Raw genomic sequence first — 15,696 nt, 5'->3', positions numbered from 1 at the left:
GAACGTGATATTACGTTATTTATTATTTGACAGAAATTAGGCTGAAATGTGAAATGATATGTTTTGCTAAACACTTCTAAATTGTTGCTGTGGGTCAGCTATATCCCATAACTGAAGGACTCCAGATGCAACATCACTTGGGTAAACCTTCTGTGTTTTCCTCCTTTATCTTCATAATCAGTAGTTCAGAAGCAAGCCGTTGCTCTGCTTCCTCTTTCCTTTTCACATTTGAATACTATTCTGTCACATAGTGTGGTCATTTTAGCTTTCTTCTCTCTGTTCAAAAACGTTTCAAAGCCCTCATTACAATTTAGGGGAACTAGACAAGCCTGAAGCTGAACAAGGTGTTGCTGATATTATACCGGAAGGTTATTACAGCACCACAATGTCAAAATGTGTCATAAGCCATACAAAAAAAGCCAATTCATTAACTTGTGAAATCAAAGACAACCGGATACTTTGACACTTTTAAGTTAAAAGATTTTCTCAAGAACATGCAAATGGGTGTTCTACATGATTAAAGTTATGACAACCAACTTACACAATAAAATGGCTTCGCTCCCCTCCCCAAGACTGTTGTTCTCAAAAGGGTGGGCCTCATAGTGGTCTGTAACACTTACCTCTATACAAATTTATACATGTATGACAGAAAAAGGTCATTCAGAAGTTAAAACTACCCTGTAAAGGCCTCTGAAGTTTCAATGTCACAATTAGGACTGTAACTTACTATTAATCAGATATTATTATTAATAGTATCTTAATAATAAATGAATACTGTTAAATTTGTTCAATTCCTGAAATATCTGTTTGGACTATTAGGTGGTATCAAACGTTAGCCAGTGTGCTCCAGAGCCCAAGCCATATGGTGCCTTGTTTTGTCCTTACACCAAACACATTCAGTTTGTCATAGAACTGTAAGTCAGCTAGAAAAAAAACAAATTTAGCAAGATGGAATCAGAGAAAAAAAAAAACCCCCTACTGAAACCGATTGATTGATAACCAAAACAGGCGGTTAAAACAAGACTTATTAGAACAGGCGGTTAATTCAACCTCTTAAGTTATTAATTATTTGTTGCAGCCCACTGAAGCCAACATGGCCCAATTTGCATTAGTTAAATTTGTTTTTTTTTTTGTGGGATGTTGGCTACACTCACCACAGTTGGATATACAAGATAGTTAAACGAGAACAGAACTGAGATGGAACGGCAAGATGGGCACCATGTGGTCCGATACCCTTAAAACTCATTTTAAAAGCGTGCAAATCTCAAATGTTCCAAAATGACAAGACATATCAAAGTAGAAAAACTCTTATACTATACCCATAAAAATGCTTACAATAAAATACGGAATTAAAGACAAAATTTGATTGCGTATACAATAACTCCCAAAGCATTCGTAGCTAAAACTGGTAAAAGAAATATCTGTGGGCTGGTGGAGCATGTTGTTGTGTGGGCACAGCTCTGGGTTCTGCTAGCTGTTTGTCTGTTTACACTATTCAGCTTTTCACCAAGCTCACAACATTGTGAGTCATAAAGACACAATTACATGTTGGCTCATCCACCATCAAAGGGTTCCCATCTATGCTAAATATTTATGTTAAATAAATAAATACATAGAATGGTAATTTTATCATTATTCAAATCATTATTAATTACATTAATTGTAATGGATTTAACCATAAGCAAGAATTGGCCCGACTAATGAAATGTTCTGTTTATATGGCTTTGATTGCAATGATAAATCAACTAATGAAAATACAGAAACAGTTGATGAAAATTCACCTTTCGGCGTGGCTGTAACAGCCTTCATGCACAGCAGCCATTGTGTTCCAGGGCATGTCCGGTCATGAGTAAATATTTTGTGGCAAAGCCTATCCAGGTCTAGTCACGATCAGGTCAATGCCAGGACTAGACCTCATGACGGGCTGCATTTCTTTGTCTTACATGGATGATCACATATCTGGGCCTGTTGTCTCTCCTCTTTTAAGGCAGAAATGATTAACTCCATCCACAGTATTAACAACTGAAGGTAGGAGGACCTTAAGCAGGTGCCCATCTTGCTCATGCAATCTGTGATCAGCAGTACAGCCAAGACAGTGGACTTCACTGAATCAGACTGTCGCAGTGACCACCTGGCTGTTGTAGTCGGTGGACTCCATCTTAAGGATATAGGGGATGATGCTGTCGATCTGGACATTGCCAATGAGACCAGCGAAGAAGAGCTCCTCTGTGATGGCCGCACTCATCAGTCGGAGCGCCGGGAGACGCAGGAGCAGCTTGGACAGCCTGAAAGAGGGAGAGAAGAACAGCTCAGTGAGACGCCTGAAAACAGAAAGAAAAGAGGCTCTGCTGACAGACTTCAATGTGTTGGCAATCTGTGCAGGAAGGTGTCAGTTGGACTTGTCAAGTATGGCAGGCGCTCATTCAAATGTAAAGCCCTCCAGTCTGCAGTGCTCTCCTCAGTCAACTGCTATAAGATAGCTGCTGACATAAGTGGACTTCTTTTCAACTGCGGCACGCTAAACAGTTGACAGATACGCCCAGACAAACACGAGATGCTTGTTTGTTTTGTGTTATTTGCTAAATCTTTTGCAAAAAACATGTTGTGCCATGTATGTAAACAATTCCAAACATTATTACAGTTTATGACGTAACTACACTTACATAATGTATATATGAAGGGTATCACAAATACTGTACATTGCCATATAAAACTTATATCAGACAATGTATCAAGGCTGAAGCCTGTGTCTTTCTTTTCTCCTGGCATTTCTGAGAGTGGGTGAGTGTCCAACCTGTATGCGTCCTCAGGATAGGTCCTGACCACATAGTCCTGCAGCTCCATGATGGCCTTGTCTTGGAAGCGCTCGATCTGCAGGGTGTTGTCAATGCCTGGGTGATCTGTCAATCACAAATGGATTTACAATCACAAGCGTCACAAGCACAGGTCTATTACCTCCGATATGGAGGCTACAGCTCTGCAGCCCAGGCCAGACTTACCCATTAGGATGCCAAATTACGCAACACAGAGGTAATTATACTCAATCTATTTATGACCATCCCTCCCACAACCATCACACACACACTCTCATGTGTCTGACCTCACCAGGGCTCCCACAACCATCACACACACGCTCTCATGTGTCTGGCCTCACCAGGGCTGAAGAGGACGGCAGCTTTGAGGTAGGCGTACTCGTACGCATCTGGGGAGAGCTTGGCCATACTGTTGCAGAACTCCTGCATCCTCCAGATGTGCTCCATCACCAGCTTGATCCTCTCGGCAGAGACCTTCTCTGCAAGGCCATAACCAAACATCAGTCATTCTCTGTAGACTTCAGAAGACCTCTGTAGAGTAGACCTCCAAAAAGCTGAAATAAGTGCTGGCAAGTCGTGCATCTCCCAGTATATGTAGGGTTAGGTTATGTAGGCATGCATCTCCCAGTATATGTAGGATTAGGTTATGTAGGCATGCATCTCCCAGTATATGTAGGGTTAGGCAGCCCTCTCTACATGCAGCCCTCTCTACATATCTTGTTTTGGCACTTTATCTTAGTTTAACAAAGTAAACAGTGATCTTGTTTTGGCACTTTATCTTAGTTTAACAAAGTAAACAGTGAAAAAAAGCCATACTTGAAGGGAGACAGATTTATTCTGAGAAGAAAAAAAATCATTTCATGAAGTTAGAAAGTACAAAGCAGGGGATTTGGGGGCTTTCCTCTTTACAGAATATCTCTGCATCGCTCAGATTGCTAGGTCCACTCTTTTGCATACACCTCTTAGGCTGGTCTGGGAACCATGACAGAAACTTGATTTTGTGTTCAGTAAACCATTTTTGTGTTGATCTGTACATATGCTTTGCATCACTGACCTTCTGGGTGATCCAGTCATGACCCACTTTTGGTATCTTGGCAGAGGCATCCAGATTTTGATTTAAAATGCCCGAGTATTTCATGGAGTTCATGATCATGAACCCTAAGGAGGATCCCTGAGCTTCTGGATTAAAAAGCCCCTGAACACCCAAGACCCACACCATCCTTAGGCATGGGGTTTGAAGTCTGTCAGATCTTTTTATCTGACCCTAGAATATGATTCCAGGCCAAGTCCCAGTAGCATTAGCAACCCCTGCAATTTGCATGACACGAAAGGATATTTCCTGGCATGTCTTTTCAATAATCTGTTAGCATGGAGGTCACTTGTGATGTTTTTCTAGGTTTGATGACCCCAAGATGCTATATTTATCTGTATGTTATCCATCTTTATTACACGGCTCTTCACAAGGCAAGTAGAACGCTCCATTGACTTGAATGGGATTTCCCAAAGTTCTAGCAGTCATTATTTCTTGGGAAAGGACCTCTGAAAAAATAATGACCGCTGTCAATGGCAACGGAGTTTGTGCTTCAAATTCAGGTCTTTCATATCACTACGCAAGGACTGGAACTTCATTCAAAAGTGAAAGCAGATGGTTGATCAGCTGTGTTCTAAAGAATGTTTGATTCAAGTTCAGCGTGTGTTGTTGCGAACAATTTGTTTCTCAGCAAATGCTACAATGAATGGTAACTAACAAATAGGCTAGGCTATGTAGGCTAAAGTCATATCGTGGGGAGTTTATTATTTCGTTTTGGCAAGTAGCCGTGTAATAAGCGGGATAATGTATAGAACGCCGGTCATTATTGGGAAAATAAGTCCCTTCAGGGCTCCACTGCACGTCGGGGTCCGGTTCGCCCTGTCGGGACTTATTTTCCCAATAATGACCGGCGTTCTATACATTATCCCTTACGTATCTGTTTTGCCTTTTACTTCACTCCCCACTGTGTGCAGGGCAAGGTACACATGTTGATCAGATCTTGAGACATTCGATTGGAACTTTTTAATTATAATATGCATATTTCCAAGTATCTGTATTTTATATCCATTTCTTGACTTCTTGACCATGTATTTTTGTTAAAAATATGTAGATCTTTTTTGAGGACCTTTTTTCATCTCAGAATAAATGTGCTTCCCTTCAAGGTCGGGTTTTTTTCTCATTGCCATTTTGAAACTAAGAAAAATAGATCATTTTTAAATACCTCTGTTTACTCATCTGATGGACTGGGGGTGCTGTACTTTCATTGTACAGTACATACCTACACATGTGGTACATGTATAGACTGCTATTTTCCAGACGTTATTCTTATCTGGTCTGTGGTGGAGTAATATAATACAGTAGTACTGACCTTCCTGTAGACTGGTCTGTGGTGGAGTAATACAGTAGTACTGACCTTCCTGTAGACTGGTCTGTGGTGGAGTAATACAGTAGTACTGACCTTCCTGTAGACTGGTCTGTGGTGGAGTAATACAGTAGTACTGACCTTCCTGTAGACTGGTCTGTGGTGGAGTAATATAATAGTACTGACCTTCCTGTAGACTGGTCTGAAGATGGTTGATGATGGCTGCCAGGATAGTGGCTACGTTCATCACACTGGAACACTGAGCCAGGCCGAGAGCAAACAGCTCGTTCCAACAAGCCTTCATCAAATTGATTTCATTCTCTTGCCCACTGCAACACAGAGAGCAAACATAATTCTTCTTCTTTCTTTCGTGATTAATTTTCTTTTTAAGAATTTGCTCTACTGATTGCTGCAATCCTCTTATGAATCTAGCCAGTCAGCAGTGAGGATGCAGATGGAGATACAGCCAGACTCACCCTAAAAGTTGGAATGCAGGTAAGGAGCGCGCCCAGTGCACCGAGAGGAAGAGGAGGCGGGAGGCTGACTCACAGATGTAGTTCACGTTGAGGTATTCAGGCGTTGGCGAAGGCATCATTAGCTAGATACAAAACAAAGGAATGTCAGCTCTAATCTCAAACGGGCAGAATGCACTTTGATTACCCTTGAGTTTGATCCCTGCATATAAAGGAACAAAGCTAAACCTAATCCTCATTATTAATATTTGTGGTCATCTAAGGCAACAGATTTCCAATACTATACAGTTTGATAAAAATCATCTCACGCGAGTACAAAGGTAATGGCATGATGCCAAAATATTGGTGTTGAACTATGTGTACTGAGCGTATTAAAGCTATGGAAAATACATATCAAATCTATAGAACACAAATTAGAGATCTGCACTGCCGCGGTAGACCCGCGGGTCCCGACGCAAAAGAGTGCGGTGCTGGACAACTTTTGAAAGCTCTTTGCGGGAGCGGGTGGGATGGGAGAGGTGCGTTCACGGGTGCGGGACAAACCCGATGATTCACTGCACTCCCTGCAAATGAAATATGTGCGCAAAATTAAATATGGAAATGATTAAAGTAGTGTTCATAACTATAGTTCAGCTGGATGTTCTGTTAGGCAGCATTAAAAAACAGGGTTTAAGCATAACTGACGGATAGCAGGCCTATAGCCTATATTGTCGTTTACGTGGGTTCAATTGGTTCCTGCTGCTCTTTGTCAAAACTCGAAATCGAAAGCATGACAGAGGAAGAGGGCACCAGACTAGGCCTACTTCAGTTGTTAGCCTACATTCAGAACCAAGAAACTGACATCTGGAGTCTCTCATGTGTGTGTGCTCGTTTCGAGACAGAAAGAAAAGCTGAATAGGCTATCCCTCCTGCATGTGGGCTTTAGCGGGCGGGAGCGGGACATCATGTTACAGATGCGGGCAGGAGCGGGACTAAAAATGACACATTAATGCGGGAGCGGGCAGGCGTGGGACAGAATATTACGGGAGCGGGACTGAAAAATCAGTCCCGTGCAGACCTCTAACTCTAATACAAATCTTTGATCACTGGGAGGATTACAAGTTCAAGAAACACATTTCCATATCTGAGGTGAGTCTTTGCAGATCTGCGTTCACAGATTTGGGGGAGCTGTACTGTAGCCGTAGCAACAGCGATCAGCACCTGTAGTCGTAGCAACAGCGATCAGCACCATATACTGTAGCCGTAGCAACAGCGATCAGCACCTGTAGTCGTAGCAACAGCGATCAGCACCACATACCTGTAGCCGTAGCAACAGCGATCAGCACCACATACTGTAGCCGTAGCAACAGCGATCAGCACCTGTAGTCGTAGCAACAGCGATCAGCACCACACTGTGGCCGTAACAACAGCGATCAGCACCACATACTGTAGCCGTAGCAACAGCGATCAGCACCACATGCAGGCCCAACACAGCGATCAGCACCACATGCAGGCCCAACACAGCGATCAGCACCACATACTGTAGCCGTAGCAACAGCGATCAGCACCACATACTGTAGCCGTAGCAACAGCGATCAGCACCACATGCAGGCCCGACACAGCGATCAGCACCACATACTGTAGCCGTAGCAACAGCGATCAGCACCACATGCAGTACTGTAGCCGTAGCAACATCAATCAGCACCACATGCAGTACTGTAGCCGTAGCAACAGCGATCAGCACCACATGCAGTACTGTAGCCGTAGCAACAGTGATCATCACCATACAGGCCTGAGTAGTTCAAGGTCCTTTCATTTCTACTATCCTGTCTCAATAAAGGCAACAATATCCCCAAAGTAAAAAAAAAACTGTCCCTTGTTCTCCATCTGTCTCACCTTGAAGGGCACATGGCAGTCTGAGAGCAACGGGCCCTCCAGCTCCAGGATGCTGCCAGACTGGTCTCCCGACACCAGTTGCATGGTGGCCTCCAGGGTCTCCTCAGCAGGGCTGTCTCCGGGGTTCAGAGCCTTTGCCAGGGTGTCCAATGCCCTGCCACAGAGATGCAGCACAGTCAAATACTACTGGATTTGTGTGTATATATACTTTGACTTATTTGGAGACTTGCACTGAGGAGCGTATATTTCCCAAGTGCTCTCGGTGGCCTACAAACTACAGAAGTGATCTTGTGGAAGCAAACGTGTAACCAAATGGTCCCCAGATCAAATCTCCAGCTGATAATCAGAGGTAAAACAACGGCAGACACCGCATAGGACAGGGTTTTTCAACCTTTTTTGAGCCACGGCACGTTTCTTTCATTAATAAAATCCCACGGCACACCACCAACCAAAAATGTAACAAAATTACACACTGTAGCCTAATACAGCTTTGTAGTTTGTTTGTAGTTCAGTTCAGTTCAGAGTCTGCATTTTTTCCTTTTCAAGTAGGCTAGCCTATTTATCTACAGCATATGTAGCGCTGGTTTAGGTCTTTTCACCCATAGATATGCCTGCCGCACGGCCTGTGGAGCTCTATTAAGTGACATAGGCTACGTGAATGCGGCCGTCACATTGCTGGGGGCAAACACCTATGGGCAACACTTGCCGACAATCAGAGACACCTGTCTCCCCATTGGCCTCCAGTGATTGTTGCCCGCGCCACAAAGTCCTTTTATGCAATTCCTCCACTCAGCGGCCATATTGCAACGCTTTTTGGGCACATATTGGGCATCTATTTTGGGTAGAACTGCTTCACGAATCACGACACACCAACCTCGCTCAAGCTGCGACATCACAACACATGATTGGCACGATGTACTATTCACAACATACCACATGATTGGCATGATGTATTCACATGTCAACTTTTGGAGGCGGAAGGGGCAGAATGTGTAGATGACTGCCATGTTTGCGTTACAAATTAACCCCATACATTCCTATGGGAGATACTAACCCCATACATTTCTATGGGAGATACTAACCCTATACATTCCTATGGGAATTTCTTTGAGTGCTGTGTCTCCTCATCAGAAAGTCTCTGCCCACCATGATGGCAGTGCTATTTATGTAGGCTACATTCTGGAGCCCAATGCTGTATCTAGCTTTCTAAGATCTATTTTTCACATCTACATCTCGTGCGCATCACTTAATTAACAAAGTCATTATTGCTCTACCTAGTGCCACCCACTGACATGAAAGAGTATTTATTTACTTAGCAAGTCACTACATTGCAGGCACAGACGCTCAACAATGGCATAGCCTACTATTTGCAACAACTAAATAATACATGTTTTGGACCGATTAAATAGGGCAATGGACTAGTTACACGAAAGGCTCTCGGTGAGCTTGTATGTTTCCTGTGAAGCCTTGTGTGTTTGAACCTGCTGGTACTCTGAATGTAATTAGTGTCTAGACGTCCTTCTTTATCGTAATGTGCTGATCACTAGGTGCATTACCTAACCGGGTCCATGTAGACACTAATTACATTCAGAATAGGGGCAGGTTCAAACACACCTGGCTCCACTGGAAATAAACAAGCTCACCGAGAGCCTGCAAATAGTCCATTTCCCACGGCACACCTGACCATCTCTCACAGCACACTGGTGTGCTGCAGAGTGGTGGAAAATCACTGGCACAGGACACCACTAGGGTGTAAATATTAATCGAATCGATGCATCGATTATGCAGCCGGCGATCGATTAGATCCGCCAAGAGTATCGATTAATGTGTTTTTTTGCCGCCTGTTTGTTTGCCTATCTATTTTCAGCATCAGCTCCGACCTTTTTTTTTTCTGTCTATGGCTCCAATGTAAACTTACCTACTCCTAAGTGGTTTTTTTTTTTTTATATGCAAAGACATGAGGCTGTATAACGAAGGCTTTAGATACCTGCTCCTACATTCCGAACTTTTGTTGATTTATTTGAAACTTCATAGATATCAAGTAAAATTTTGAGTATTGAATCGTATCGAATCGTATCGTGGGGAATTCTGAAGTATCGAAAATAATCGAATCATTGGCTTAAGAAATCAATATTGTATCGAATCGTCATGAAGACTCCGATTTACACCCCTAGACACCACCTTAGCTCAACATAGGACTAAAATAAATACACATAACATATTCTCACCATAAGCATCTGGGGGGGAAAGGCTATTTCCCTCACCTTGTTATGTCACTCGCACTTTGCTCTTTATCCATCGGAACCTCAGCTGTGGTGCCATCCTCGTTGCTTTGCCTCTCTGTGGTCAGCGTGTCGGGGCAGCCATCGCTCATCTCCCGGGCCTTGTTCAGGTGGTCCAAGGACGTGACCACATTTGCGAGAGTGCTCAGGTCATCCTGGGAGTGCTCATTCTACAGAGAAACTCAAGTGTGAAGTCCTGAACCCAAAAGTTTTCAGACAAACCTAAAACTTTTTAAATTGATGCATGTAACAGACCACCACAAGAATAGGTGCTAAAAGCAACGTAAGCATTTTCCTGAGCTAATCCATATCTTTCAATGCTTTCCTCATGTGCACTGACATGTGACAGATGCTCACCAGTCCTTTCTTTTGGGTTATAAGAAGAGAGGAATGAGATACCTGGGCTATATTTGAGTATGACCAGTGCGATCAGGGGCAGTCGTGGATGGGCTTGAACGGCTGAAGTGCCCTTGAGCAAGGCACCTAACCCCTCACTGCTCCCCGAGCGCCCCGTAGCAAGGCAGCTCACTGCTCTGGGTTAGTGTGTGCTTCACCTCACTGTGTGTTCACTAATTCACAGATGGGATAAATGCAGAGACCAAAACATAAAAAGTATTTGGCGAAAACCTGATTTACATTTACATCAAACCAGGATTTACAGGGCACCCTTTGAGGCACTAGAAGCATCCTAAAAAGCTGTGCATTTCACTATAATTTACAGTCAAAAGCATTTGTTTTAAATTGAGATTAAGCTCACCATTTCAGGAGATGCTGAGAGCAGGACTGTGTTTTCCACTTTGGGAAAAGGTTGCTGAATGTTTAGTAGCATGCTAGACTCCAGCAAACCTGAGGATCTATTGAAAGAAAAGCCAAATAACAAGCAAATCCTATTAGCATTCCTGCAAGAACACAAAAAAGAATCTGAGGCTGCAGATTCAGTTTGAAAGTATCCCCCATACTTTGCTGCTTTGCTGGTCACAAAGGTGGGCATTGCAGTCAGTGGGCTGCACAGGTTCTTCCGGATGTAGATTTTCTCTGTGGATGCAGCACAGTTGTTGGGCTTTTCTCTGCATACCTCCACTGGCTTCCTCTCACACTGAACAGCTGCATGAGTTCAAATCCACATGAGATTTACATAATAAATAACAATAGCATGATACATAATAAACTAATGTTAAGTTATTTCTGAGTAGAAAGTAGAAAAGTAGAAAATAAGTATATAGTTGCACTACTGTGAGTTTCCAAGACCCAAAAAGTGTGCTATAACCCCTATGGGAACTTAAACAAATCCATAGAACTTCCTCAAAGCTCTGACAGACTTAAAGGTGCTCTAAGCGATGCCACGCGTTTTTTAGGCTAAAACATTTTGTCACTTACTGCAAACATCACCTAACCAACCGCTAGCTGTCTGTGTCCTGAATACACTGTAAAAAAAACGCGATCTCTGTGGACAGTCCAGGCTCCAAAACTGTCAACAAAAACAACCTGGGCAAACCTAGCCCATAAAAACATAACAAACTGTTCCAGCAAATCACAGACGAGATGCGCGTTTAGGAGAGTTTCAATTGCATGGGAGCAGCACGGGAGAGAGGGGGAGGAAGTAGCAAGCTAGCTCTCTGTTTTGTTTAAAAAAAACAACAGATGTCATGTTACCCAGCATCGCTTAGAGCACCTTTAACTGGACAACAGCTGAAAATGAACTTTATGCCTTGTTTAGCTCTGCTTTCTGTGCTCCCGGCTCTTTTCACTGATATCAGGGGTTGCTTTATCACATGTGGGACATACAGGCTCTTTTAACAAGTCCAGAAAGAGGTGATCACAATTTTGCACTTGGCTAAATTAAACTAAAATATATGTCCCCTCTACCTGTGTGTGACTTTAAAGAGGTTCTGCCTTATAGCCACATTCAGAATAACAAACAATAGCTTTCAATAATAAGTCTACTTAAAAAAATAACTTCTGTTCATACATTCTTGCTTCATGCCAACAGCTATGCAGCGCTGCAGTCGACAATATTGACAGCGGTTGCGATGATGCTTGTTGATAACACACTCTCCTGATCCTCTGCATGTGTACATGAGGTTCTTCCGGATGCTCCGCTTGAAGAAGCCTTTGCAGCCCTCACAGCTCACCGCTCCATAGTGTCGCCCTACACAGAGCAGCAGAGTGAGTGTGGGAGTTATGTCTGTGTTTGTGATACGTCATGCAACACATGTTGTGACCTTGAAATCGTTACCTGAGGCTTTGTCTCCACACACCACACAGTACTCAACCAAAGTCTTGACAGGTGACTGCTCAGAACCATCTTCGGTCACAAACTGAGGCGAGGTAGTATTAAAAGTGATTTTTCAAGCATAATTTTCAAGTTACAAAACACACCACTGAAATGCAAACTTTTCTCAACATTTAGACATTTAAAGCTACAATAACTTATTATTACCATCACAATGTATTGATCTAAAAACTCCTTCCCTGGCAGCTCACAAACAGCTTGATATGAGAGTGCAAGTGGAGTCCTAACCTGTATTTGTTGTCCAGCTAGGTCAGAGGAGGTAAACAATAGCTGATTGCCATCGGGTGTAGCAAGAATGACTTTGCCCTGAGGGGACTCCTGCTTGGTTAGAATCACTTTGCCTGCTGTGCCATAATCTGCATTGGCCAAGACGAACTGCTGTTTCCCAGCAGACAGCTGCTCCAATGCTGTAACAATCTGTAGTTTCTGGCCTGTCTGTTGATCTGTCACAATCTAATCATTGAACCACACACAAGAGTGTTAACTTATCTTGAGCAATTCCTTGTCACCAACACTAATTAGTAATTACTCAGATAGGATGTTCAATGATTTAAAAGTTTACACATAATTATGTATTATTTATATTTTGTATGTAGGCCTATATGACCTGAATGCGATGTCCTAGGCCCACTGCTGAACCTTCTCCTGAAACCAGATGAATTTGAGGAGTCTCTCCATCCATGCTGATAACAACATCAAAGCTGTCACTTCACAGGCCCATGATGTACATGAAATTGTTGAGACTGGAAGACAAAGACTTATGTGACACACAGAAATCATATCTGCGGAGTCAACGAGCAGGATGAGCTTTCCTCTTGAGAAATTTGGAGGCACAGAACGTGTTGCTCAAAAGAATGGCGCAAGCACTTTACAATCCCATCGTCAATGCTATCAGTATGTGCATTAGCATCCATTGACATGTTAGGTGTTTTGGAGCTTCACCGAGCATTTTAACCGATTGAGTCATGACATTAGGCCTACACAGATATATTGAAAGCGTGATCGAAAACATCGAGTTTATTAACAAAATACTACATCTTCAGTGTCCCAAATAACTAGAGGATAACATTTAACGTTAGTCTGTTCGTCATGCGATTCAGTGTAAAAATAATGGTTTTACAACGTTCCTTTGTTTGCTAGCAGCTAGCCAGCTAGTCAAATACGTAGACGGTGTGGAACTATTAAGTCAGCTAAAATTATGTGGTGAAATATCACGTTTTATGGTAATGTAGCAGAGATACCATAGCTGTCAACATTGAATCACGTTTAACACACACAGTCGGAGTTCGTAACAACGGAAGATAAATAGATATTTCTTTTCCTGTAGGTGAAAGGTCAACATTGAAGGGTTAAAGAATGCTGAGGTCGACTGTGCAGCAGCCACGAGACGAACAAACAAGATGGAATGCAGTGAAGCAGCTAAACATAGCCTCAATGTTGCTAAGTCATTAAATAAATCAGTTATGATAACACACCAGTTGTCTGTATGGTTGTCTGTCATATCATCGAGGAGCTTCGGACCAGACGCTTCCAACTGTTCTTCAGTCGACACTCGATACAATGTCGGCTAGCTTATCTGGCTAATATTAGCGAATTTGCTAACGGTGAAAACAACTTAGCTTGACAGCTGTGTTGACGTGGCTACGTTTCGAGTGAAATGTACATCATGAAATACAATGGGTGCTTCCACTGTAGACAGTTATCGGAATTAACATTACTGCGGCTGTGAAACGATGCAACTGTAACAGTTCTTAGATAACGTTAACATACATCATTTTGAGCAAAGGGCAAAATCTAGGCTAATAACACTGGCTAACTTGCTAACTATAAATGCATGTAGTAATATCAATCCTAATGTTACACTTATTTCAGTCGAGTGTAAAGGACATTTTGATAGCACTCTTGAAATAAGTCAAGATTAATTTTTTGAGATCATGGTCGACACTGCTGAATTTAAACTCGTAACGTTACACATGCGCAATAGTTATGCTTGTTGGGAGCATCTTGCTGGCAGCATTTACTAATGTGGCTACTTGAAACGAAATACAATAAAATAAACGTTTCCATGTCTGGTTAAATGCCTTCTTTTTCATTAATAGTTACAGTGACTATAAGGTATTAATCTCAACTGCCCTAGCGCTTTCTTCAGGTAAATACAGGTGCTGGTCATAGAATATCATCAAAAAGTTGATTTAGTAATTCCATTCAAAAAGTAAAACTTGTATATTAGATTCATTCTTTACACACAGACTGATATATTTCAAATGTTAATTTCTTGTAATTTTGATGATTTTAACTGACAGCTAATGACAATCCCAAATTCAGTATCCCAGAAAATTAGATTACTAAAGACCGATACAAAAAAAAGTTTTTTTTAGAAATGTTGGCCAACTGAAAAGTATGAGCATGTACAGCACTCAATACAGGGCTGCTTCAGCTCTTCTGCATTGTTGGGTCTGGCGTATCGCATCTTCCTCTTCACAATACCCCATAGATTTTCTATGGGTTAAGGTCAGGCAAGTAGTGATGGGTAAATGAAGCCTTTCCCTAATGTGCCGAGTAATGTGCCGAAGCTTCGAAACATGGAAGACAAGAAAAACACAGCGACATCTGGTGTTTTGCATAAATTATCGCAGCCACGGACAAGTGAAAAGAATGCCTACAACATTCAACACAATGCCAAAGCTTCGAAATGTTCTCATTCATTACATTAAAAGTGTTACAAGAAATGTGCATTTCTGTTTGTCTCAATTTAATACAATAAAATACGATTAGGCAACATAATCCCGTCACTCGTTATCACGTGAAGATTGGTGTTTCCGTGGAGGCGTGAAATCATGTGTTATCCCAGTCAATGATCCAATCGGTCTCCCATCCCCTTAACCATAGACATAATATACATAGACGCCGCATCGACCGCTACTCCTTACTAGCGCTGACGAGATTTGGAGCCGCCATCTTGGACCGGTCATCCACTCCACTCAGTGTAATCTGTTTGGCCGGTGAGATGAGCTGTCAGCGCACTTAATTAATCATATCTCACTGAATACCGAACAGATTCTCACGCGGTTTTTTTTTGCTGCAAAGGTCATACATGTAGCTATGATACAGGACACATGATTTAGCGTATTTTAATATTCATAGTGGGTTTAACAGTAATAGAATATTCTGATATATGATATAAAGTGACCTGACGTCCGATATTAAAACTGGGAACATAATCCATGTTTGACAGCATAGACAAAACTAGTTTGATACAAGTTTAATGAGTTAAATATAGTTCACAGTTGACAGAAAAGTTCCATCAACAGCATTATTCACAGTCCACAGAAAGGTTCCATAAACATTTAAGTGAGATCAGTGCCATTCAGACATCTGAGGGGTATTCCAAGTAGGCCTATGTGGTTTAGTGACAAACTTGGGTAAATTGACTCAGAATAAGTTGTAAACCTCCCAGTAGAAAAGCTGTATGATACAGGAAACATGGTTGTGTGTATTTTAATATTCATAGTGGGCTTAACAGCAATAGAATATTCTGATATATGATATATTATAAAGTGAGGACAT

At 42.1% G+C, this 15,696-nt stretch overlaps 1 protein-coding gene across 5 annotated transcripts; it reads right to left on the bottom strand.

Annotated features, from left to right (window-relative positions):
- Positions 1-5: 5 nt before the first annotated feature.
- LOC125303477 (nuclear receptor subfamily 2 group C member 2-like) lies at positions 6-14,158 on the bottom strand. Of its 5 annotated transcripts, XM_048257244.1 has the most exons (15): positions 13,605-14,152; positions 12,737-12,872; positions 12,358-12,582; positions 12,073-12,154; positions 11,806-11,985; positions 10,796-10,940; positions 10,594-10,690; positions 9,819-10,006; positions 7,555-7,708; positions 5,683-5,804; positions 5,352-5,535; positions 5,213-5,306; positions 3,155-3,292; positions 2,795-2,900; positions 6-2,285 (listed from the first exon to the last, which is right to left on the bottom strand). In XM_048257244.1, exons 2-15 carry the CDS (start codon positions 12,809-12,811, stop codon positions 2,111-2,113), a joined length of 1,965 nt encoding a protein of 654 aa, XP_048113201.1. In that variant the 5' UTR covers positions 12,812-12,872; positions 13,605-14,152; the 3' UTR covers positions 6-2,110. The 5 variants fall into 5 exon arrangements, with proteins under 5 accessions (XP_048113201.1, XP_048113198.1, XP_048113202.1 ...); XM_048257241.1 differs by having other exon boundaries at positions 5,213-5,535; positions 13,605-14,153; XM_048257245.1 differs by lacking the exon at positions 5,213-5,306 and having other exon boundaries at positions 5,393-5,535; positions 13,605-14,147.
- Between the last annotated feature and the right edge of the window lie 1,538 nt (positions 14,159-15,696).

The sequence above is a fragment of the Alosa alosa genome, chromosome 11, assembly GCF_017589495.1.
Source record: "Alosa alosa isolate M-15738 ecotype Scorff River chromosome 11, AALO_Geno_1.1, whole genome shotgun sequence".
Taxonomy (NCBI): Eukaryota; Metazoa; Chordata; class Actinopteri; order Clupeiformes; family Clupeidae; genus Alosa; species Alosa alosa.
The sequence above is the reverse complement of the archived record's forward strand: the minus strand, read 5'-3'. Positions and strand labels throughout refer to the sequence as shown.

Bases quoted from the DNA above. Each gene is read 5' to 3' on its own strand.
- LOC125303477 (XM_048257241.1), bottom strand. From the start codon at position 12,811: ATGGATGGAGAGACTCCTCAAATTCATCTGGTTTCAGGAGAAGGTTCA. The intron at 12,155-12,357 runs GTTAGGACTCCA...ACCTCGCCTCAG, and splicing joins TAGCTGGACAACAAATACAG to TTTGTGACCGAAGATGGTTC. The intron at 2,286-2,794 runs GTTGGACACTCA...TCCCTCTTTCAG, and splicing joins TATCCTGAGGACGCATACAG to GCTGTCCAAGCTGCTCCTGC.